General features: G+C 39.0%; 1 protein-coding gene across 6 annotated transcripts in view; it reads right to left on the reverse strand.

Moving 5' to 3' along the window:
- Positions 1–27,117, reverse strand: part of LOC100660388 (C-type lectin domain family 12 member A-like) — a 96,127-nt gene that overhangs the window by 47,982 nt on the left and 21,028 nt on the right. Inside the window, exon 1 of one of the 6 annotated variants that reach the window (XR_010321909.1) lies at positions 342–1,581. The exons of 3 other annotated variants lie outside the window; for them this stretch is intronic. Coding sequence is in view for 1 of the 3 variants with exons in the window: in XM_064284633.1 (XP_064140703.1) it covers positions 18,068–18,230 (163 nt within the window). In the remaining 2 variants the exon portion in view is untranslated. Of the gene's footprint in view, positions 1–189; positions 1,582–17,145; positions 18,231–27,117 lie in introns of those variants that run through there. 2 more of the 6 variants (XR_010321910.1, XM_064284633.1) reach the window with 2 other exon arrangements.

Below are 27,117 nucleotides of genomic sequence, written 5' to 3' on the forward strand. Positions count from 1 at the left end.
TAGAACACATTGTGTTTAGGATGCAGTGTGTTTGGATAAAAATGGGGTATGATAAAAACATTGAAAAGGCAGAAGTTTAGGAATATTTCACTTAGTGTTAACAAATCGAATATAAAAATACACATTTTAGGAAAAGCATGTTCTCATTTGTAAACCTTGATGAAATGGAAAAAAAAAACCAAGACTCACTGTGAAGCTCAGAATTTCACGTACTTAAAGTTGTCCTGAAGGAACAAGTGTTTCCCCATCCTTCCAAATGTGCTTTGATTGTCACGAAATAACCTAGATAAAAATCTGTCGACAGCATAAACTTCTTTTAGAAAACTTGTGTAATTGTTCACCTCATCGTCAAGGCACCCGCTTTCTTCTTACAGGTACAGATAAACATCCCAATGCAATATAATAAACTTTGTCTTCGTAAACCTAAGGGCAATGCGTTTTATTTCATAGCTGGACTTTGCCAATTTAACCTTGAAAAGGAAAATCAATATTTTTACTTAGGGCTTCAGAAACATTCATTTATTCCTTCATTCTACAAATATTAATTGAATGCCTACTATGTGCTGGGCATTATTTCAGAGTAAATTGTAGAAAAATATTTCTCTTAATGGTGATTGCACTCTATGCTACATATATTTCTTTGTAAATATACAATGATATATATATATATATTTCCCAAGGGTAAAATTATACTGCTAAGTAGTGATAAGTACTATGAAGAGAACTAAAACAAGATAAAAGAAAGTGTGACAAAGGAAGGAAGGAAGGGTTATTTAAAATAGGGTGTTCATGGAAGACCTCCCTGCAGAGTTGACCTTTGAGCAGAGACATTAATCACATGAAAAACAAGTCCCGGTGTTAGAGGGGAAGAGTGTTCCAGGTACCAGGACTATACCATGCAAAGATCTCAAGACCTTTGTTATTCAATACAAATATGCTAATTTCCCACTATGGTACTGTGCCTACCATCTCTATTATTTCCTGAAATCATAATTCGAGTCAGAATAATTTCTAAAAGTAATTATTTTCACTACCATTTTAAAGGTTTTCTGTTTTCTTTATCTTTCCTCTCTCCTTCTATTTCTTCATAATATGTTCCCTATTTTCAATTTCTGGCCCAAAACGAATCCCTTGCCAATTCTAAGCAAGGTTAGAAATATATCAAATCCTCGGTGTCCTCATCTGACATGAATAAGAATTAATTCATGTATCAACCTCTGGAGTCCCTGCTCCACTCCAGTAACTTCCTACACAATTGGCGATTCAGGTGAGTTTCTTTGTTCAGAATTCTTTAATCTTTTTCTTTCCTGTTTGTCAGAAACCCTTCATCACTGGCTATGTCTAAACTGACCAATTTGTGAATCTAGCACCCATTGAAAAAATAACAATTCAGCAAAAGTTGGAATAAACCAAAAAAGTGAAGGGCATGGGATATGGCTCCTATGCTCATGACAATGCCCAGGAGAGCAGTGATGAAAGTCCCAGGATGAATAGTGCAGCAGGCCTTGCAAACCACTCTTCCAGAATGAAGCAGGAGAACTGAGGATTCTGGGAAGGAGGGCTCTGAAAGAAAAGGACACACCACAGAATATACAATATGACTGAGGATCTCAAAATCCTAACGATATGATATAAACAGAGAAATAAAGACAGACAATCAAAGAAAAAAGCATAAAACAGTAGGAAATGATATCCAACTGTGAACCAAAGAAATTTTGGAATGACTTTGAACAATCGGGTTGTTGTTGTAACGGGTGGTCTAGTTGGTTCCAACTCATGGCAACCCTATGTACAACAGAATGAAACACTGCCCAGTCCTGCACCATCCTAACAGTTTTTACTATGTTTGAGCCCATTGTTGCAGCATTGTGTCAACCCATCCCCTGGAGGGTCTTCCTCTTTTTCACTGACCCTCTACCAAGCACGATGTTCTTCTCCAGGGGCTCGCCCCTTCTGACATGTCCAAAATACATGAGACAAAGTTTCACCATCTTCACTTCTAAGGAGCACTCTGGCTGTACTTTTTCCAAGCTGGATTTGTTCGTTATGCTGGAAGTCCATGGTGTATTCAATATTCTTCACCAACACCATAATTCAAAGACATGAAGTCTTTTTTGGTCTTCCTTATTCATTGTTCAGCATTTGTCTGCATATGAGGCGATTGAAAATACCATGGCTTGGGGTCAGCCGCACTAAGTCCTCAAAGTGACAACTTTGCTTTTTAACACCTTAAAGGGGTGTTTTGCAGCAGATTTGCTCCGTGAAGTAGGTTGTTTGATTTCTTGACTGCTGCTTCCATGAACATTGATTGCGAATCCATATAAGATGAAATCCTTGACAACTTCAACATTTTCTTCCTTTGTTATGGTGTTGCCTATTAGTCCAGTTGTGAGAATTTTATTTTCTTTATGTTGAAGTGTTGCTGAAGGCTATAGTCTTTGATTTTCATAAGTGCTTCAAGTAGTCTTAGTTTTCAGCCAACAAGGTTGTGTCATCCCCATTTTGCAGATTGTTAATGAGTCTTCCTCCAATCCTGATGGCACGATCTTCTTCGTACATCTAGCTTCTCAGATTATTAGCTCATCGTACAGATTAAGTATAATGAAAGGAGATAACCCAGACACACATCTTTCCTGACTTTAAGCCACACAGTATCCCCTTGTTCTGCTCGAATGGATAAGGAAGAGCAAAGAAGAATTGATGCCTTTAAATTGCAGTTTTGGAGAAGAATATCGAACATTCCGTGAACTGCAAAAAGAAGGAACAGATCTGTGTTGGAAGTTGTATGACCAGAATGTTCCTTTGAAGCAAGGGTGACGAGACTATGTCTCACTTGCTTTGGACATGTTATCAGGAAGGATCAGCCCCAGGAGATACACAATGCTTGGTAAAGTAGAGGGTCACTGAAAAAGAGGAAGACCCTCAATGAGAGGGATTGACAGTGGTTGCAACAACGGGCTTTAGCATAACAACGATTGTGATGATGGTGCAGGACCAGGCAGTGCTTTGTTCTGTTGTACGCGGGGTCCCTATGAGTTCGAATTGATTTGATGGCACCGAACAACAACAACATATACAATGCAATACTGATATTTTCATTTTTCCTTTTATTGCATTACCTAGAAACATTCAGATTAAATTAGACTACTAGTACTTGTAGTATGCATCCTTGTCTTAGAATAGATCACCAGCATTATGCCTCTCAATATGATTATTTTTGTGGTTTTTGTCTAATATTTAACATACTTCAGTAATTTTCCCTCATTTCTACTTTATTAAAAAAAAAAAGCATAATCATAATCGTTATTGAATTTCATCAAATGCCATTTGACAAAATCATATGTCCCTTTTTAACCATTTTCTATAAAGAATTGCGCCAGTTAGTTTGAAACAGTGAACTATCTTTTCATTTATGAGATAAATCTTACTTGTTGAGAGTGTATTAATCTTTTATATTTTAGGCAACTTTTTTTTTTAGTTTATTTATTTATTATGTTTAACCTGGGTTAACAATCCATGACCAATTCCACTCAGTTTTTGTATGGTCCATGAGCTAAGAACATAAAACTGAAGAATATGCAACAGATGATGGGTTTTAATGAGTTTATGCATCCATGTGTGATAACCAGGTGAAGATACAGAAAATAACCATACTCCAGAAAGTTCTGTCAAGCTCTGCTCCATTTACACTCTAACGCTATACTCTATTGCTGCTGACATTTAGTCCTCCAAAACCTGGCCTTCAATAAGCACTTGACTTCAGGTGACTATAAGTGGTAACATACGCGCATTTTTGTTACGCATACCGTAGAGTGTCAGTGTCCAATTTAAGAGTGGAGTTGAGTCGTTGATGATTTTAAATCTAGGTATTTAAAAAAAAAAAAAAATCCCATAATTTTATCCTTAATCTGGTTCCCAGGACAATTGCATCAGCCAGTGTTCAGTCACAGAAGCAGCCACTGCAACTGTGTGGTGTGGGGAGGGCCGCTAAGGGACATTATAGAGGAGTTACAGTGGGGAAGAATCTGGATCTTGGAAGGCCTGTGTGTTTATTAGCCTGTGAACGACATAACAAATTACCCAAAGCTTAAACCAAACAAAAGAGAAAAACAAAGTCATTGTCTCCGAGTTGATTCCAACGCACAGTGACCCTACAGGTCACAGTAGAACTGCCCTATAGGGTTTCCAAGGAGCACCTCCCGGTGGATTCCAACTGCTGACCTTTTGGTTGGCAGCTAAACTTTTAAAAACTATGCCACCAGGGTTTCCACCAAAACTTTAGTGGCTTAAAAACAGAGACTTACTTCTTCACAGTTCTGGAGGCCAGAAGTCCAAAAATCAATTTCAGTGAGCTGAAATCATGGTGCAGGGAGGGTCATACTCCTTCTAGAGGATCTATCGGAGAACGACTTCTTGCCAAGGGTTGGCAGCATTGCTTGATTTATGGTCACATCACTCATTTTCAGCCTTTGTGGTCACCCATAACCAAAAAAAAAAACAAAAACAAAACTGTTGCTGTCATGTCGATTTCAACTCACAGCAACCCTGCAGGACAGAGTAAAACTGCTCCATAAGGTTTCCAAGGAGCACCTGGTGGATTTTAGCCAGGTTTATCTCCCCATCTGAAGATCCTTAACTTAATCACATCTACCAGGACCCTTCTCCTGATAAGGTAACATCTACAGTTTCCAGGAATTAAGCCCTGATATCCTTAAAAACCAAAATCAAACTTGTTGACATCAAGTCACTTCTAACTCATAGTGATCCTGTAGGACATAGTAAAACTGTCCCCTAGGGTTTCCAAGGAGAGATTGGCGGATTCAAACTGCTGACGTTTTGCTAAGCTCTTACCTGCTATATCCTTGGGTGTCCATTATTTAGCCTGCTACATTTTGGGAGGGGGAACATTTCAAGAATTCGTGTTTATCTGACCTCCATTTGTGGGACTACAAAGAGGGAGCTCTTGGCGAGTCCTGTGAAATTTTCCCCTTTTGTGGAGGCCACAGATTATGTGGTACCTGTTGCCTTTGAGAAAGATGCTGCATCTCTGGGAAATGCTTTCTCCATAGACACCATTGTCTTTCTGGAATCATTGCTTCTGTGGAAGCTGCTTCTCTGTAGGAATGCAACCCTGCACTTGTCTCCAAAGGAGAGTCATACCAAGGAAGTCAGCTTCCTCAGGATGGTGACCCTATAGCCAGTACATGCATTATTGCTTTGGAAGAGTTTGCATTCTACAGACCTTACATAGAATTCAGTCCTCTGACGGGTTTAGGAAACCTACCAGCATATAATATACCCACCTTAATACTGCTACATATTTGAACGTTTTATTCCTCTGTTTTTTCTGCCAAGGCAATTATGGCATTTCTTCCTTGTTAATGTGGACCATTCATATTTTCATTCTTCTAGAAGCAATCCTATTAGAATGTTTGCACCTTATCCCAGAGTTTTTGCCAGGTTGCTAAAGACTCTATCTTAGGAACATGTCCCCAAATCAATAAACTCTCCCTTATAAAAAAAAAAAAAAAAAATTTTTTTTTTTTTATCTAATGTTATGCCCCCCCCCCCCTTGAGCCAGCAGCCTGAGAAGCTAGTCCTATATGCACTCTCCCTACTCCTGTTGGACATATTGTCTTGGTCCTGCAATTTCTTTCTTTTTTTATGAGGCCCAGAATGTCCTTGGCCAGGTTGTCTGGTTGTCTGCCTTGTGACCAGGAGGAGAAGTCAGTGAAGACTTTTAGGGTGCTGAATCTTGACTTGTAGTGAGAAGCCTCTACATGGTGTGTAAGCAAGGTGAGAGTGCTAGCACCTAATACAGAGAAGCAGCCCTGGTCATGCAGTGCTTCAGTGCTCAGCTGCTAACCAAAAGGTCAACACTTCTAACCCACCAGCAGCTTTGTAGAAGAAAAGACTTGGGTATCAGCTCCCATAAAGATTACAGACTAGGTAGGAAGCCTGATGGGACAGTTCTACACTGTCCTATATGGTTGCTATGAGTCAGAATTGACTTGCAGGCACCCAAAACAACATCACAGGTCCCTTCTGCAATGTCATAGAGTTCAGAACAATCTGTGGAGAAAGATTTTGGGGGTCCTTAACCAAGATGTCCCCTTTTATCCCAAAGACCCTAATACTGGAAAAGCAAGCTAGCCTTGGTTAAAATTTTAACGTTCTTTGGAGCTCTGATACTTTTATTATTAAGACATATTCCTGGTTCTCATCTTTCTCTGTCCTCCAACTTCATGAGGTGAGAGCCCCTCTACAGGATGCCCTCACAACGTTCACAAAACTCTTTTTTTTTTTTTTCCTTTTTGGTGGGTTGCTCACTTTCAGTCTTACATTATACTTTTCGATATGTTAGTTGAGGTTAGCAACAACAACACAATTCCATTGTCTATATAGTTCTCACTCCCCTTATATATCTCAAATTCCTAATACCTTTCACTATTCAGTTTATCATCCTCCACTGGTTCACCATCCCAGTTCACCATTTGTGAATTTTTGACAATTATGATACAGCTTTTTACCTGGGCCCTATTTTCTCCACTACTACCAGTGATGAGTTCCTCATTGCCAGCTGGACTGCAGGTGATTCAGGTCTCAAATCCCTTCTTAAAGTCTGTTTTCTTGGGCCATTCTTGCTACACCACTGTCACAGGTTTAATTCCCTGAGAAACAGACTCTTAGATGAAAATGAGCTTGTAGGGGGTTTATTACGCAGTGTGCCTGGGCTTAAGTACCTGTGAAAGAGAAGAAAAGAAAAAAGTCTGTGCAGAAGGAGAAATTGATAAGTGATGTATTCTAAAGAAAGCACTTGGCTGTCTTTATGTGGAACTCGGAAACCCTGATGGCATAGTGGTTAAGAGCTATGCCAGCTAACCAAAAGGTTGAGCGTTGGAATCCCACAGCTGCTCCTTGGAAACCCTATGGGGCAGTTCTACTCTGTTCTATAGGGTCGCTATGAGTTGGAATCCACTCTAAGGCAGTGGGTTTGGTTTGGTTTTGGATAGTAAATTCTGGGGCCCTGGTGGTGCAGTGGTTAAGAGCTTGGCTACAAACCGGAAGGTCTACAGTTGAAATCCCCCAGTTGCACCTTGAAAACAATATGGGGCTGTTCCGTTCTGCCCTATAGGGTCGCTATGAGTCCGAATTGACTGGATTGCAATAGCTTTTTTTTTTTTTCTTTTTTAACGGGGAATTCTAAGGAAGCCCTTGTGGCAAAATGATTAAGGGCTTGGCTGCTCACTGAAAGTTCGAAAGTTTGTAGGGACTAGCCCCTCCGTGGGAAAATGATGTGGTGATGCAATTCTATAACGAATTATAGCCTTGGAAAGCCTATGGGGCAGTTTTACTACAGGGTCTGTATGCGTATGAGTCAGAATCTGCTAGAGGGCAATAAGTTGTTTTTGCGGGGGCGGGGGGCAGAATTCTGAAGCTGGGATCGCCCTTCAGAGTTTCCCCATATTGGGACAAGTGAGCAGGGTGATTTTACCCCATGCTTACCAGTCACTGGAAATGGAGGGAGATATGGAGAATATGGGGGAAGTGGATGTTACTTTGACAAAGCGACCACATTGCATGGAATTTTTTTCTTGCAGCGATTTAACAGATTTTTTTTTTAATTTATTGTCATTTGTTTTTGTGTACTGTTATAAACGGTATTGCTTTTTAATTGTCTTTTTTTTTTTTGCTGCCTATATATATATATAAAAAAATTTTAGCAGCAATATACATTAGCATATTATTGTATACAAATATTATCCAGTGATATTGATAAATGTGTGTATGCATTCTAATATTTAAAAAAATATTTAGATATTCTAATAGTGTTGGATTTTTAATATACACAAGCATATCGTTTACAAAAATGTTTTGTTTGTTTCTCTCCCATTTTGATATTTCTTATTTATTTTATTGGCTAGGACCTTCACTATATAGTGGAGATTGTTGATTAGAAGGATTGATAACGACTATCATTATCTTGTTTCAGCTCTCAAAAGAAAAACAAGTCACCATCTTACTGGAAGTTGGAAGAAGTACAGCCAGCATGTTCCTTAGAAGCAAGAATAGTGAAACTTCATCTCACTTACTTTGGACATGTGATCAAGAGGGACCGGTCCCTGGGGAAGAATATCATGCATGGTAAAGCAGAAGGTCAGTGAAAAAGAGGGAGATGCTCAACAAGGTGGATTGGCACAGTGGCTATAAGAGTACACTCAAATATAGTAACAATTGTGAGGCCGGTGTAGGGCTGGGCAAATATCCTTCTGTTATATGGAGGGTTGTTACGAGTCAGAACTGACTTGACAACATCTAACAAAAAATAAAAAGTATGATGTTAGCTTTTGGGTTTTGTTTGTTTGCATTTACTGTCCATAAACCAAAAAAAAAAAAATCTGTTGCTGTCAAGTCAACGAATGTCAATTAAAAAAAAACAAACCCATTGCTGTCGAGTCGATTCCATATTCCTTATTAAATTAGAGAGACCTTCTGCTCCCAGTTTTCTGAGAGATTTTATCATCATTGGGTGTCGAATTTCATCAGGTGCTTCTAGGTCTACAGAAATGAACTTATTCTCTCTCTCTGTCTTTCTCAATGTTAAATCAGTCTGGCATTACTGGAATAAACCCTAATTTGTAATGATGTTTTATTCCTTTTATGTTTATTTGGGTTTAATTTTCTCTGATTCTCTATAAGGTTGGTATTTATCCTATTTATTTTAGGAAGAGTAGGAGGGGGAATGAGCTTCACATTCTTGTCTTCTTACCAGAAAACACTGTGTTTATGTTCATCACTGTCTGGAGTATATCTAGATGATAAATTATGACTTTATGTTACTTTCACATAGCAAAAGAGGAGAAAGAGGAAAGTTTGAAAATGTAAACATTAAGAAAAAGGTAGAAATTTTAGTCTCACAGCATCCTTATTCCATTTTTGTAGTCTATGCTCCCTAAAATTGCCTTCAATTACAGGATATCAGCTGGGGCAAAATAATTGTACTAACTACCCTCTTCCCTCTGGAATTTTAATCCTCAGTGTACTTTCAGTCTTCACAGGACTCATAAGTTTCTCACATATGAATTTTTTTGTTTTAATACAGTCATCGTAATAAATACATGGTCCAAAAATATATCCACAATATATCTTATCATTTAAATGTCCCTTGTTTCTTATGTACCTGGAAGAGAAAAATAAAGAATTACTCTTGGCAGGACAGGCAAGACACTGACTCCAAAATCCTATTCTTATATTTACTGACTCTCAAAATGGTCTGACGATGCAGTCGTACTATGACATACAGAGATATGAAACCAAGTGATAATATAGAAAGTGGTAGTTTCGAACCAGCTTGTAGAATTAAAAAAAAAAAGAGAGAAGAAAAATAACATATAGTTCAAAGACTTTAATTTGAGGAAAAGCTTTTCTTATTTGAAAACTAAAAGAAATCCAGAATGACTAAGAAATTGTGGTGAAGGTGAGATATGATGTTAGAAGAGTTCAAACAGAAGTGGAAGACAGATTACCCACAGGTTTCATTAGCCAGAGGGAGGAGGTAAGATCTGTTAGCCAGAGGGAGGAGGTTAGATTTGTTAGCCAGAGGGAGGAGGTTAGATTTGTTAGCCAGAGGAAGGAGGACCCACTGGAAGCTTTTAATCAGGAAAGAATAACAGCGGTTTATTATTTTTTTTTTAAGACCACAGTGACTGTACGTGGTGAACAAATTTCAGGGTGAGAGCACTGAAATCAGGGAAAATAGTCTCAAAACTAATGCGATATACCATATGAGAGAGAATAGTGACTTTGTTTACTTGTATTAAGTGTTGTGATGACCCATGAAAAGATTAAGAATATATTTTGATGTTAAAATTCATAGCACAAATTTTTGAATTGTTTTTAAGGGATTTTTCATTTGAGAAAGTTGATGGATAATGAAAACACACTTTTATTAGCAAGACAAGAAAAAAAAAAGTTGCAGTGGAATTGATTCTGAGCATAGTGACCATATCGGGCAGAGTAGAACTGTCCCATAGTGTTTCCAAGGAGCAGCTGGTGGATTCAAACTGCTGACCTTTTGGTTAGCAGTTGAGCTCTTAACCACTGCAACATAGGATGGTGGTAAGAAGCACAGCACAGTCTCTAGGGCTAGAATGCCTGGGCTTCAATTCTTGTTCTGTTGCTTATCACATGTGGACTCTTGGCCAAGTTACCTAACCTCTATTTATCTCAATTTTTACCTTGGTAAAAATTGGAAGAGCATAAATTAATCACAATGAAATGATTTAATAGAAAAGAGCGCTGGTGGTGCAGTAGTTAAGTGCTCATTTGCTAACTGAAAAGTCAGTGGTTTGAACCCAACAGATACTCCTCAGGAGAAAGATGTGGCAGTGTGTGTCCATAAAGATTACAGCCTTGAAAACCCTATGTGGAAGTGCACCTCTCTCCTATAAGGTCTCTGTGAGTTGGAATTAACTGGATTGCAATGAGAATATACTTAGAACAGTGCCAGCACAAAGAAAACACTTGATCGTTGTCAGATTTTTATTTGTGTATTTAATGAGATGAGAGTGGTTGGAGAAAGTTAGCAGGTTTAGGGGAAAAAATATTCTATTTTTTCCATTTTTAATTTGAAATGAAATTAGAGCTCCATGTGAAAATGCCAATTAGATATTTTAGTATTTGAGTTTGAAGATCCAAAGAATGGCTGTAAAGAGGCATTTGGGAGTTATGATGATTGAAGACAAAGGATAGAATGAGTTAACTTAGAGAAATATATTGAGTGACACAAAAAAGGGAACCCAGAACTGAGCCTGGAGTTTTCCAACATACAGCATTTGGTCCAAGGAGAAGAGTCCAAACAGGAGGCTGAGAGGGAGCAGATATTGTGATGGCACACAACCAGATTGAGTGTGTCCATGAGGCTATGCAAAGGAAGAGCTTAAAGAAGAAGAGCTGCTCAACTTGGTGAATGTGGCAGGGAATTCAAGTAATAAAAGAACGGAGATGTGATCATTGGGATGAGACAAGAACATCGCTTGTGACCTAGACGAGACAGATGCTTCACAGAATAATGAGGACAGAAGCCTAATTCAGTCAGTTAAAAAGAAAATGAGATAAAACGATAAAGATCATGGAAGAAAAAATTGGGACAACCCTAGGAGCCCTAATACAAGGCATAAACAGAATACAAAACATTACCAAAAATGATGAAGAGAAACCAGATAACTGGGAGCTCCTAAAAATCAAACACCTATGCTCATCTAAAGACTTCACCAAAAGAGTAAAAATACTACCTACAGACTGGGAAAGAATTTTCAGCTATGACATCTCCGACCAGCGCCTGATCTCTAAAATCTACATGATTCTGTCAAAACTCAACCACAAAAAGACAAACAACCCAATCAAAAAGTGGGCAAAGGATATGAACACACATTTCACTAAAGAAGATATTCAGGCAGCCAATACACACATGAGAAAATGCTCACGATCATTAGCCATTAGAGAAATGCAAATTAAAACTACGATGAGATTCCATCTCACACCGGCGAAGCTGGCATTAATCCAAAAAACACAAAATAATCAATTTGGAGAGGCTGCGGAGAGATTGGAACTCTCATACACTGCTGGTGGGAATGTAAAATGGTACAACCACTTTGGAAATCTATCTGGCGTTATCTTAAACAGTTAGAAATAGAACTACCATACAACCCCGAAATCCCACTCCTGGGAATGTACCCTAGAGATACAAGAGCCTTCATACAAACAGATATATGCACACCCATGTTTATTGCAGCTCTGTTTACAATAGCAAAAAGCTGGAAGCAACCAAGGTGTCCATCAACGGATGAATGGGTAAATAAATTGTGGTATATTCACAGACAAGGAATACTACTCATCGATAAAGAACAGTGACGAATCTGTGAAACATTTCTTCACATGGAGGAACCTGGAAGGCATTATGCTGAGCGAAATTAGTCAGAGGCAAAAGGACAAATATTGTATAAGACCACTTTTATAAGATCTTGAGTAATAGTAAACCTGAGAAGAACACATACTTTTGTGGTTACGAGGGGGGGAGGGAGGGAGGGTGGGAGAGGGTTTTTTATTGATTAATCAGTAGATAAGAAATGCTTTAGGTGAAGGGAAAGACAACACTCAATACATGGAAGGTCAGCTCAATTGGACTGGACCAAAAACAAAGAAGTTTCCGGGATAAAATGAATGCTTCAAAGGTCAGCGGAGCAAGGGCGGGGGTCTGGGGAACATGGTTTGCGGGGACTTCTAAGTCAATTGGCAAAATAATTCTATTATGAAATCATTCTGCATCCCACTTTGAAATGTGGCGTCCGGGGTCTTAAATGCTAACAAGCGGCCATCTAAGATGCAGCAATTGGTCTCAACCCACCTGGAGCAAAGGAAAAGGAAGAACACCAAGGCCACACTACAACTAAGAGCCCAAGAGACAGAAAGGGCCACATGAACCAGAGACCTACATCATCCTGAAAGCAGAAGAACTAGTTGGTGCCCGGCCACAATCGATGACTGCCCTGACAGGGAGCACAGCAGAGGACCCCTGAGGGAGCAGAAGATCAGTGGGATACAGACCCCAAATTCTCATAAAAAGACCAAACTTAATGGTCTGACTGAGACTAGAGGAATCCCGGCAGCCATGGTCCCCAGACCTTCTGTTGGCACAGGACAGGAACCATCCCCAAAGACAACTCATCAGACATGAAAGGGACTGGTCAGCGGGTGGGAGAGAGACGCTGATGAAGAGTGAGCTAATTATATCAGGTGGACACTTGAGATTGTGTTGGCAACTCTTGTCTGGAGGGGGGATGGGAGGATAGAGAGAGAGGGAAGCCGGCAACATTGTCACGAAAGGAGAGACTGAAAGGGCTGACTCAAGAAGGGGAGAGCAAGTGGGAGTAGGGAGTGAGATGTATGTAAACTTATATGTGACAGACTGATTGGATTTGTAAACGTTCACTTGAAGCTTAATAAAAGTTAAAAAAAAAAAAAAAGTACCAACAAAAAAGAAAATGAGAGGTAAGAAATTGCGAGTCAGTGACCAGCAGTGTCACCAATGGGCTCAGGGGTACAGACTGCACTGAATGATGCTGTCAGAGTGGGTAACACCAAAATGACTGTCTATAAAATTTTTGTGCAGTGTTTCAGGAGAAATTTGTTATTATTTTTTATAAAAATATCCCCATAATTAGTTATAACAACAACAACAGAAAAAACACTTTTAGGAAGCCCAGCTTACATGTATCAATATACCTACAAGGCTAAAACTCTATGCTAAGTTACTTTTGAATGTTGTCTAATGCACTAGGGTCCATTCCGAGTGAATGTAAGCTGTTTTGACTTATTGTTCTAGTAGAAATGAAGAAAAAAAAATTTCGCAGATCAGTGGTCATATACCATATACCTGAGGCCATGATAGTCTGCTCTAGCAAAGATAACTTATTTGGCATTAGAGCTTTTATTTGGAGTTGTTACTCGTTTGGGATTTTGTTAGTTCAAGGACATCCTCCAGGATCCTTCTGGTTTTTATATAGATCAGAATGGTGAATTAAGTAGAGATATTATGAGGGGCGAAAACTCTGGTGGTGTAGTGGTTAAGTGCTACAGCTGCTAACCAAAAAGTTGGCAGTTTGAATCTGCCAGGTGCTCCTTGGAAACTCTATGTGGCAGTTGTACTCTGTCCTATAGGGTCGCTATGAGTCGGAATCAACTAGACACCACTGGGTTTGGTTTGTTTTTGTTTTTGTTTTTTTTTGGTTAGAGCAGCACCCCACTCTCTGTACCAAATTTTATTTTAGTAATCTATTGCTGCCATTACAGAAGTAAAACAAGTGGTTGGCTTTAAAAAAGAGAATTTATTTTCTCACTGTCTAGTAGGTTACAAATCAAAATTCAGGACTTGGTCTGCAGGGGAAGGCTTTCTCTCTGTGTCAGCTCTGGAGAAAGGTCCTTGTCCTCAATCTTCCCATGGTTGAGGAGCTTCTCAGGCACAGGGACCTCGTGTCCAAAGGATACATTCTGCTCCTGGTGCTGCTTTCTTGGTGGTATGAGGTCCCCAGCTCTGCTTGCTTCCCTTTCCTTTTATCTCTTGAGAGATAAAAGGTGGTACTAGGCACACCCCAGGAAAACTCCCTTTATCTTGGATCAGAGAGGTGACCTGAATAAGGGTGGTGTTGCAATCCCACCCTAATCCTCTCAACATAAAATTACAATCACAAAATGGAGGCCAACCATACAATACTGGGAATCATGGCCTAACCAAGTTGATATACACATTTTTGGGGGGACTTAACCGAAACCCTGGTGGCATAGGGGTTAAGTGCTACGGCTGCTAACCAAAGGGTCGGCAGTTTGAATCTGCCAGGCATTCCTTGGAAACTCTATGGGGCAGTTCTACTCTGTCCTATAGGATCACTATGAGTCGGAACAGAATCGATGGCACTGGGTTTGGTTTGGTAATTCAATCTGTGACAGCTACTACCCAAAAGGTTGGAGGTTTTTTTTAAATAATTTTTATTGTGCTCTAAGTGAAAGCTTACAAATCCAGTCAGTCTCTCACACAAAAACCCATATACGCCTTGCTACACACTCCCAATGACTCTCCCCCTAATGAGACAGCCCGCTCCCTCCCTCCACAAGGTTGGAGGTTTTTGTCCACCCAGAGGCGCCCCAGAATGAAACCTACCAATCTACCTCCAAAATCTCAGTCACTGAAGGTCCTATGTAGGAGAGTCCCTGGGCATTTCCAAGGGTTGAGCGCTCAACTAGTAGCTGCAAGGTTGGCAGTTTGAGCCCACCCGTAAGGGTCTTGGAAGATAGGCCTGGTGATCTGCTTCTGAAAGGTCACAGCCTTGAACACCCTATGGAACAGTGCTATAAAACCCAGATGGGATCACCCTGAGTTGGAATTAACTGCATGGCAACTAACAACAACAAATGCAAAGAAGCAGCTGCCTCTTCTCCTCCTAAAAAGAAGAAGAGAGGAAGAAAGAAAAAAAGGGTGAGCAAGGAGTGAGGGACAGGCAAGGAGTGAAGGAGGGAGAGAAGAAGGAAGGAAAAAAGAAATTAAGAAAGGAAGAGAAAAAGAAAGAAAAGAAAATCCCACGGAGGACCGTTCTACTCTGACACAACTTGGGGTCACCATGAGTTGGAGCCAACTCTGCCACAAGTGGTGGGTATCTAATGTTCTGCCCCCTGCCCTTTGTCTGCACTCTGGCATATGTACTCTCCCTACTCCTGCTATTGTGACATGTTGGCCAAGTACTGCAATTCCTGGTTTTTTTTTTTTTTTTTTTTTCTCCCTGGCCAGGTTGCCCAGTTATTTCCCTTGTGGCTAGGAGCTAAGGTGGGTGAAGATTTTAAGGGGGCTGAACCTCAACTTTAATGAAAAGCCTCTAAGTTGTTTTCAAACAAGGGGAGAGTGCTAGCTATTAATAGGGGGGAGTAGTTAACTTCTCTAGTCTCGAAGAGTTCAGAAAGAGCTGTAGATAAAGATCTTGAGGGAAATTAACCAAGAGGTTTTCATGCTTCCCTAACCAATAAAACTTTTGCAAAGGTTTTCCTAACCCTTGCAAAGGTTAAAGGGCCCTAACCTTGGCAAAGCAAGCTAGCCTAGGTTAAAATTTTCACATTCTTTGAAGCTCTACAACTCATGTTATTAAGTTCTTGATCTGGTTGTCAGCTCGCTTTGTTCTCTAATTGCAGGAGATGTGTCACTTTATAAGATACCCTGACAGCATTCATGCTTAGCTTTTTTTTTTTTTTTAATTTATTTTCTCATAGTCTAGTAGGTTAGAAGTCCAAATTCAGGGTATTGGCTCTAGGCGAAGGCTTTCTCTCTGTCTTCTTCTTCTTTTCTGATTATTCACTTTCAGTCTGCCTTTAATTGAGCTTAGAAACAACTGCTAATTCCACTGTCCTTTTACTTTTTATCTGTTCCCTCCTATACTTCTCAAATACTTTGGTGGTATAATAATTAAGCACTCAGCTGCTAACTGAACACTTTGCCCTTTGAACCTATCTAGCAGCTCCATGAGGAAAGACATGGAGATCTGCTTCCATAAAGATTAAAGGCTAGGAAACCCTATGAGGAAGTTCTTTTCTGTCACATGGGGTCACTAGGAGTCAAAACTGGCTTAATGCAGTAAAAACAACAACAGTGCATTCCCTTCCACTGGTTCATCAACCCAGTTCACCACTGGTAGGATTTTTCACAATCGTTCTATAACTTTGTGCCTGCATAATAAATATATTCTCCGCTAATACCAGTAATGGGGTCCTCCTCATTGTCAGCTGGGCAGCAGGTGATTCATGCCCCATATTTTTGCTTAAAGTCTGCTTTCTTGGACCATTCTTCCTACCCACTGTCACAGGTTTGGTTCCCTGAGAAGCAAACTTTTTGATGGAAATGAACTTGTTGGGGGTTTATTGTGGAGTGTGCCTGGGCTCACTACCAGAGGAAGGGAAGGAAAGAGAGCAGGGTTGGGCAGAAGGGAAAATGATATATTCTCAGTGGAGTATTTGACTGTCTCTACTGAGCATTCCTAGGAGGTACAAACAGTTAAGCGCTCTACTACTAACAAAAATGTTGGTGATTTGAACCCATCCAGAGGTGCCCTATGAGTAGATATCGACTTGATGGCAACAGGTTTGGTTGGTTTGATTTAGAGGTGCCATGGAAAAAAAAGCCTGGTGATCTTCTTCTGAAAGGTCATAGCTCTGAAAACCCTGTGGATCACAGTTCCACTTTCCTACAGTTGGGGTCACATAATTTGGAATTGACTTGAAGGCAACTGGTTTTGGTTTATAAGGAATTCTGGTGCTGGGATTATTTTTCAAAGTGGCTCTATGCCGGGGAAAAGGGGCAGAGTCATTGTTCCTCCATGCTTACCAGTCATTAGATATTGAAATCCTTGGGTAAGGGATGTTACTTTGGGCTAGGGAATAACTACAGATTGTGTGCAATTTTTCCATGTAGAGCTTTATCTCGTTTTTATTTGAGTTCGTGCTATTTTAAGTTTTGAATGTTTTTTTAGATGGTATTATTTTTTTAAATTTTACTTATATCTGCTAATATATAGAAATATGACTGACTTTTATAGAGATTTTATCCAATTATTCTGATAAATGAATTTATTTAAATATTTCATAGATTCTATTGGACTTTTTAATGTACACAATTATTTAAAAATAAAAATGTTCTTGGTCCTCCTTTGTACATTTTTATATTTTCTATTTCTTTTTCTTGCCTTATTCCAATAACTAGGTCTTTCATTACACAGTAAAAAAATTACACAGTGGAGGTTATTAAACAAAAGAAATGGTAATGACTATCTTTATCTTGTCCAGAACTCAAAAAAAAACAAAGACAATTTTACCAAGAGATGTATGATCTTAGCCTTAGGCTTTTTGTTATCTTCACTTTTTTAAGGTTGACACAGTTTATTAGATTAAGGAAGTCTTCTGCTTCTAGTTTTCTGACAGGTTTTATGATGACTGAGTGTTGAATTTCATCAAATGCTTCAATATTTATAGAAAGGATCCTTTTTTCCTCTTCCACTCTATCAAAATATTGAATCATCCTGGAATTACTGTGAGCCCCAATTGGTCAATACATATTTATATACACATAATTTACATATGTATTTCAAAAAGAACCCCATTGCTGTCAAGACAATTCTGACTTATAAATATACATAAATCAATATGTTCTTGGATTTAATTTTCTCTGATTTTCTATAAGGTTGGTATTTATCTTGCTTATTTAACGAAAAGAAGGGGGAAATCAGCTTCATGTTCGTGTCTTCTGACTAGAAAACACTGTAGTTATGCTCATCAGCATTTGCAAATTATGAATTTTCATTCCTTTCATTAAGAATATGAAGTGAAAGAAGAAATTTGAAGAGGTAAATGTTAAGGAAAAGGTAGAAATTTAGTTTTACCACATCTTTATTCTTCTTGTATATCCCAGGATATACCTGCTCTCTAAAGTTGCCTTCAACCACAGGATATTAGCTGAGCCAAAAAATTGCACTAACTACCCTCTTTCCTCTGGAATATTAAGCATTTCAATCTTCACTTTATCAGCTAGTTTCTGACATAAGAATTTTTTTCTTGCAGTACAGTCATCATAATAAACATATGTGGTGGCTTTATATCCACAGTATTTATCATTTAAGTGGTCTGTGTTTACTGTAAACCTGAAAGAGAAAATAGACAATTATAGTTGGCAAGTCAGACACCTGAAACACATTAACAAAAAATTACTTTTCCAACGTGACAATTTTGCTCCTAAGGTCTAAACTGTCTACAGTAAATTTGCGTTATTGTTCGCAGTATCAAGGATGTCCACGTTACTTGTTTTAATCCAAAATTACACAATGTCAAAGACTTCCTTGTTTCTTTTGTCTTCTCCACTTTCTTACACCTGGATTATTTGCTGTCCCTTTCTTCCAGGATTAGCTCACCCACCCTCTTGTCTAATATGATATAGAAGAGTGCTATTGCATAAGATTCCCCAAGTCATGTTTCCTTCTAGCCATTTTCAGACATTTTACTACGAAGTTCTGAATAACAGTTGCTTGGCCACTAATCTAAAGGTTGGTGGTTTGAACCCACCCAGAGGCTCCTCAAAAGAAAGGTCTAGTGGTCTACTGCTGAAAAGCCAACCACAGGAAACCTATGGAGCACAGCTCTACTCTGTACACATTGGGTCTCCATAAGTCAAAATCGTGTCAAGGACAACTGGTTATTGGTTAGACTAGATTAGTGATCAGGGACTATGCATTTAAGCCAAACTTGTAAGTTGAAATTTTTATCTTTTGGAGAAATGTAACATCAATATAGTTGGGTCAATAAATAAGGATTAAGACACTAAATACGTTCCTTGATTGAATTTTCAACAGGGAGATTTCCTATTTGTGGTAACAGTACAGATGCCATTGATCACCAACCCCTTCCAGAAAAACATCCAAAAATAGCAATAAGGTGGGGAGATTTTATATATATACATTTTAGATATAGATATATATCATATACTTTCACGCTTATAAGCTAGGCGCACAAGACAGATGATATGAAAACTGGGCCGAGTTAAAGGGTGACACAAACAGAGGATGCCTGTATTAACAAATTACAGACAGATCTGCCCGAGTACAGACTTTGTCAAAGAGGATAGCACACTCTGCAAGATCAGCAAATGGCACTTCATTTGATACATCTAGTTTGAGATAAGTGGACTGGATTCAGAGACCCTGATAGACCTACTTGAGATTGGGAGCTTTACAAGGGAAATGGAGACAATTTATTTTTAAATAAGCCAATGAGCCATGTAGTAATCCAGAAAGGAAAAAAAAACAACACATAACTCATAGCAAGTAACCATAGAGCTGGTAATCCTTACTAGACACAGAGACATAGAAGCTAATTCACCCTCCCCAAAACACAAACAAAAGTAACAGATACGGTATATACTGGGCTTCATAGAGACCTAGGGAGATATTCTGCTGGTCTGGAACAGGCTTATTTAGCTCACAGTAAAAATACTTAGAAGAGACACAACTAAGGCATGAGGACACAGAAATGTTAAATATAAACAAACGAAAGAAGGTATCATGCAAATACTAGCTAAAACGATATCAAGCCAAAGCCTTTGCCATTGAGTTGATTCCAACTCACAGCGAGCCTATAGAACCGAGTAGAACTGCCACATAGGGCTTCCAAAGAGCGGCTGGTGAATTTGACAGCAGGCCTTTTGGTTAGCAGCCTGAGCTCTTAACCACTTTGCCACCAGGGCTCCAAAATGATATCAGTGAAAATAAATTAATATCAGACAAAATAAACACTAAACAAAAAAGAAAGAACCAGTGTAAGTTTCAATATAACAAAAATTTAAAAGTAAACGTGGATAAACTTAAAAAAATAGTGTCAGTATGTATGACAGAAGTACAGATAAAATGTAACCTAAGACCGCTGTAGTGAAAAATTTCAATATACTTCCCTGACATTGATCAACCCAAAAAAAAGTAGAAGATTTAAACCTCATAATTAATAAAGTTGATCTGATCAACCTATACAAATCCTACATTTATTAACACTAAAAGCACACATTTTCTCAGGCAATGAAGATATTTAACAAATTTTGTAAATGTACTGGGCAAAAAGCCAATTCTCAACAAATATAAAATAATATGTAATATTCAGACTACATTCTAGGATCAAAGACTAATTAATTTTGAGAATAATGGAAGGGAGATATGTGAAAATTTCCCCATATGCTTGCATGTGAAGCACATGCACTCTTAAATCACTCAAGTTTAATGGAAAAAAAAAGAAAATTTCTAAATTACTCAGGAATTTTTATAATTAAATACACCAAGTGCTAATTTTCAATTTGTAGCCTTTCAGTCCCAAATCCACCCATTTTTTCCCCTATTTTAGGACACTGTAGATACTTCCCCAGGGCCTTTGTTAGTACAGGGAGTTTCAGGGACACTGGACAAAGAAGGGAATTAATTTCTGGTTTTGATGATTTTGTCCTTTGCTCCTATGACAGGGTGACTTGCGGGTAATTCTTTTTGCCAGTTGTATGCTGGAGACACAGTGCAATACACCCTCCTGGAAATTGTGTCAGTACTTCCTTAAACAACTGCCCTGTGAGTTTGGCTAGATCTCCAGGGAGCAGCTTCTTAGTGGAAGAGGTTTCATCCAGTTTGTTGGAATCCGATGAGTGATTTCCCTGAAACTCACCCCAATACTGCAGCAGGTGATCTCCCAGTAGTTATGCTAACACCTCAGAAGACAGAGTCCTTAAGAATGAGTGTTTGCAATATTCCAGTTAATGGATACATGGAGTTTCACCAGCAGGAGGCTTTCTTTTTGCCAGCCCTGGCCTGCAGGAACTCAGAGAGCTTCTCTGACATCTAGTAGGCCACAAACACACCCTTTCCAAGGGTGGGAAAGTCATAAATTCAGGCTTGGGTGGGGACCCTCCCATAAGTTTCAAGTACTTTCTTTGGGAACTGCTCCCTGGGCCCTCATCTCTCAGGGATTTCAGCTCTAGAGCTCTTTCTTTGCTAGAGGTAATCTCCTCTGGCCAGTTAGTAATTCCTAGCATTCAGTTTAGCCTGTTCAAATTGTTGGTGATTACTTCCATTTCCTGAATTAACCCTGAATGATAAAGAATTGCTAAAGGAGTGGCCTATGGAGATAGACACATGAAGATGTGATTTGGGGATTAATTTGTTCAAGTTAGCTTCAGCCCAGTGCTCAGCTCCTTGCCAGTGGAAAATGAGATATTAATGATCGAAGAAACCTTAGCGGCATCACCATTAATCAGGGTATAATCTCTGATTAATTGTGATGAAGTATCAACTGAAGCAAGTGCCTTGAAAGCCCCAGTCGTGCTGCACTAAATCTTAAGTTAATAATGACAACTACGAGGACTATAGTGTGGGATGGAATTTCCCGAGTGCACAGGAGCACTTAAAGAAAGAAAATAATAAGCTCAGGGTTTTTACCTCCCATTTAAGTCATGGCCTGAGAATTGGTGAACTTCTAAAAAGCTTGTGACCACAGTCTTATTCATGACAATCAAATATAAAATTTAACAGTGTGTTGTTGTTAGGTACCATGGAGTTGGTTCTGACTCATGGCAACCCTGTGTAAAACGGAACAAAACACTGCCTGGTCCTGCATCATCTTCACAATTGTTGTTATGCTTGAGCCAATTGTTGCAGTCACTATTAGTTCACCTTGATGAGGTTCTTCTTTTTCACTGACTCTCTTCTTCACCAAGCATGAAGTCTGTCTCCAGTGACTAGTGCCTCCTGATGAAAACCAAACAATAACTAACCAGCTGCCGTCGAGTCGATTCCGACTCATAGCAACCCTATAGGACAGAGTAGAACTGCCCAATAGAGTTTCCAAGGAGCGCCTGGCAGATTCAAACTGCTGACCTCTTGGTTACCAGCTGTAGCACTTAACCACTATGCTACCATGGTTTCCACCTCCTGATGACATATCCAAAATATGTGAGACAAAGTTTCATCATCCTTGCTTCCAATAAGCATTCTGGCTGTACTTGTTCCAAGACAGATTTGTTCGTCCTTTTGGCAGTCCTTGAAATATTCAATATTCTTCATCAATGCCATAATTCCAAGGCATCAATTTGTTTTTGTCTTATTTATTCATTGTCTAGCATTCATGTGCATATGAGGCAATCCATAACACCATGGCTTGGGTCAGGCATGCCTTAAAGTGACATCTATGCTTTTTAACACTTGAAAGAGGTTTTTTGCAGCAGATTTGCCCAATGCAATGTATTGTTTGATTTCTTGACTGCTGTTTCCGTGGTCGTTGATTGCGGATCCAAGTAAAATGAAATCCTTGACACCTTCAACCTTTGTTTATCATCATGTTGCTTATTGGTCCAATTGTTAGGATTTTTGTTTTCTTTATGTTGAGGTGTAATCCATACTGAAGGCTGCTAACCAAAAGGCTGGCAGTTTGAATCTACCAGGTGCTCTTTGGAAACCCCATGCTGCAGTTCTATCCTGTCCTATCGTGACGCTATAAGGCAGAATTGACTTGACAGCAATAGGTTTGTTTGGTTTTTGGTTTACATACGTGTGTGTGTGTGTGTATTTGTTGTTTTTGTTGTATACAATTGAGTTGCTTTTGACTCATAACCACCCGATGTGTGGAGAACAGAACTGCTCCACAGGATTTTCAAGACTGTGACCTTTTGGAAGCAGATCGCCAGGCCTGTCTGCCGAGGTGCCTCTGAGTGTGTTCGAACCACCAACCTTTCATCTAGTAGTTGAAAGCTTAACCATTTAGACTACCCAAGGAGATAAATACACAGGAATACATTATCCTAAAGGGAAGGTAAGCACAGTGCTTACCTTGCTTACCAGATCATCTGTAATGAAAAATTCCACATTCTTTCAACACATCAATGATTCTGCTTCTAAACTGCCACGTCTTTATTCCACGGGGCCTCTGGTGGGGTCTAACTGCTGACCTTTCGGTTAGCAGCCGAGTGCCTCAGTACTGTACCACTAAGGCTCTTCAAATTTTTTCTAGTGTCTTATAAATGTATTGCTTCCATTTACATTTTTAATTTATTTGAAGTATTAAGAGGAAGTATAAATATGTTTTCATTTAACTGAATAACTAATTGTGCCTGCTAACTTATTTTGTACTTCCTTTTTTCCCAATAATCTGAAATTCCAATGTCTAACCATTATTAAATTCCCTGGATACCTTTTTTGTCTAAGTTAAACTGTTCCATTTATCTATTTTTCTGTCACCATATCTTAGTTACAGGAGCCTGAGTTGCACAAGTGAGGTGTAATCAACTGCCTACCTAAAGGCTGGTGGTTTCAATCCACCTGCAAAGCCCTAGAAGAAATGCCTAGTGAACTGCTCCCTAAAGATGACAGCCAGAAAATCCTATGATGCACACGGGGTTCTACTCTGTATCACAGGGGCTTGACTCAAGGGCAGCAGATTTTAATATTCCAATAACTTGATAGTTTTTAGTACCTGCCAAAGAAATTTCCATTATAAAGCTTCAATTCTTTCAGAAAACTACAATGGCATTTGCCTAATTGCAAATTATAATTAATCAAATATGAACAACCAGTAATCCTAGTACGATTCTCAGTAGCTATGGACTAAATGTGTATAAATTAACTAGTGGAGATTTAATCTCGTAATAATATAAAATTTTTCCATCTAGGAACATCAGATGGCTTCCTATAGTTCATGTTTTATTTTATAACTTTGCTTCAAGTGGTTTAGTTTTCTATATATAGTCCACGTATCTCTCATTAAATACAGACCTAGATATCAAAGAAAGAAAAAAAAGATTCTACTTCTAGGCATGCCTGGCATCTGTCTCTCTCCCAATCCCACAGCACCTTCCTACAGGATCAGAGCCTTTTTTCAAATTTACAATCCCTGATAGGGACAGATTACCCAGGAAACAAGGTAAGCATGGGCATACTTGTGCTTTACTAATCTGTAGTGAACAATTTCACATGGGTTACACCACATAGATTTCCCATGTGAAATTGCTCACTCCAGATTAGTAAGTAAGCATACAGTAAGCCCATACTTACCTTGCTTACTGGGTAATCTGACCCCGTACACATAGACAAAGATAGGGGTATCAGAAAATCCTTTTTTTCTGGTGTCTGAAAACCTGATTTCAGTTTCACAATTGAGAATTACAACTTCTCATCCTGTTTCCTGACCTAAGCCAATTCACAGGCCCATAGCTCTTTAATTGAAAAGAAGATTGTGACTGCTTAGGAAGGATTCTATAGCTTTACTGCAAGGATGCACCATAATTATTCTTCCAAGACTTCCCCAAAGAGACCTGGAGCCACTCATTCCAATGACTTTGGCTGGGGAGGAGGGATTCTCAAACAAATCAGGAGTAATGAGACACTGAATTGATGCTAATTCCTGTAAACTCCAAAACACTAATGTGAATCACTAGACCCAATGGCAACTTATGGTAGGTAGTCAGTTGATAGATGGAATATTGGCTCATGTGTGGCTACCAGTATGCCCGGTTAGTAAAGGGATACGCCCTGTGATTATTTCTCTGATTTCTGAATGCATAATTGGAATAAAACAATTTGGCAATTGGCACAATCCCCATGTTGGTTCTCTTACAGGGTGAGGGCTGTTACGATAGAAGGGCCAAGTGAAAGCTCCTAGAACTTCCTTTCTCTATAAAGAGAGTTAACCTAAAGTAATACCAGCACCCTGGGTATATAGTAGATTAATGCAACAATCAATGTCTTGAAAATGAAGGAATGTGCTACCTAACTCATCCCTGTTTAACTGACTTATTTGGACTATACAAGAGTCACATGAATCTTGGAGAATGGGAATAAACTACACTAAAATTAATCAGATACTCTCTCAGACATCAAATCTTTACTGAAGCAATTAAACATAGCTCCTTATATTTGGTCTCAGTACTATATGATTCCTCCATTCTGCAAATAATTTAATCCACAGAGATCTACATCACCTAGACATTTAAAAAAATATCACACTAGCTTAATGAGCTGCACATTAGCTAGAAAGTTAGAGATAATCTCCACAATAATTCAAGGGCCTACCATCTCATTGTAGTCCCTGGGGGAATCAGTGGTATGGAGCATGTCAAGGTATCATCTCCAAAAACAAACAAACAAAAAAAACCACAGCACAAAGCTTTTTTAGGATTTGGAGTCAACATATACCATATTTGAATGCACTAAGGTGACTCAAGTACAGAATCACCAATAGACACAGTAATTTACAATAGAAATAAGAGCAATAGAAGGTGTGTCAGCAGATCTAGACTGCAGTTCAAGCTTCTGTAATATGTGGGGTTTATGATCCAGCAAATCCAATGATATTTAAGTGTCTGTGGCAAAAGGGGTGTTAAATGGAGCCCCTGGCAAGCAACAATGGAAGAATCAGAGTAGAAGTATGTGCTTGCTGTCTATCTACCAATCTATCTTTAAAACCACGCCTACCATGCAAATCTAACACCAAAGGTTTTGCACTACCCTATCTGCTTTCCTTATTCATCATTCTCTTCTGTGAAAGAAAGAAACTTGGCTCCTACTTTCCAAAATAAATTTATTGTTTACTTATTTGCTCAATGCTAGAATTCACATGATGCATTGCATTGGCCAAATCTTCTGCAAAAATGAAATTTTTCAGGTCTTAAAAAATAAAGATGTCACTTTAAGGACTAAGATGTGTCTGGCCCAAGCCATGGCATTTCCAATTCCCTCATATGCACGTGAAACCTGGACAATGAATAAGGAAGCCAGAAGAAGAATTGATGCCTTTGAATTATGGTGTTGGTGAAGAATATGCTACGGACTGCCAGAAGAACAAACAAATCTGTCTTGGAAGAAGTACAGCCAGAACGCTTATTAAAGGAAGGATGGTGAGACTTTGTCTCACATACATGGAACATGTTGTCAGGAGGCACAAGTCCCTGGAGAAGGACACCATGCTTGGTAAAGAAGAGAGTCAGTGAAAAAGAGGAAGATGCTAAATTAGATGGATTGGCACAGGGGCTGCAACAATGGGCTTAAGCATAACGATTGTGAGGATGGTGCAGAAGGGTGGTATTCTGTTGTACAGAGAGGGATGTCGCTATGAGTCAGAATTGACTTGAGGGCACCTAACAACAACAAAAAGAATTCACATGAAATAGTTTCAGAGTTTCTAATCTATGTTGTTGTTGTTTGATGCTGTCAACTCTGTTTGAACACAAAGAGCCCTACATGCAATAGAAGGAAACACTGCCTGGTTCTGCACCATCCTCACAATTGTTATTATGTTTGAGCCAGTTGTTACAGCCACTGTGTCAGTTCATCACAATGAGAGGCTTCCTCTTTTTCACTAGACCTCTACTTTACCAAGCATGACGTCCTCCAGGGACTGGCCCCTCCAGATAACATATACTAAATATGTGAGATGAAGTCCTATCATCCTTGCTTCTAATGAGGATTCTGGCTGTACTTCTTCCAGGACAGATTTGATCATTTTTCCGGTAGTTCATGGTATATTCAGTATTCTTTGCCAACAGCATAATTCAAAGGCATTAATTCTTCTGACTTCCTTATTCATTGTCCAGCTTTTGCAAGTGTATGAGCAATTAAAATACCATGGCTTGGGTCAGGTGCACCTTAGTCCTCAAGGTTACATTCTAATCCATACAACTGTGAAATGTTAACTTATAAGCACAGTTCAATACATGTTTATAATGATCTTGTCTTTGGTTTGAGAACATTTAATCAAAAGAGTGGCTAGGAGGGGTTTTGTCTTATTTTTTGAAATCACTGTGAATTTTTTTAATCTAAAGTACAAGATAGTTTTAAAAGTCAAAAGTATACAAAAAGGCATATTCAGAAAATTGTTATACCTTGACTTGAGATGGATCACTTTTTCTGTGGCCTTTCTAGCCATGATCTTGTCACTCCCCCTTAAGTGACTGGGACTGACTGTGTGAAAGGGTAATTGAGGTCAAGCAACAGGATTGGTCATTTTTGCCATCCCCTT

Source organism: Loxodonta africana, chromosome 4 (genome assembly GCF_030014295.1).
Source record: "Loxodonta africana isolate mLoxAfr1 chromosome 4, mLoxAfr1.hap2, whole genome shotgun sequence".
In the NCBI taxonomy this organism is placed as follows: domain Eukaryota; kingdom Metazoa; phylum Chordata; class Mammalia; order Proboscidea; family Elephantidae; genus Loxodonta; species Loxodonta africana.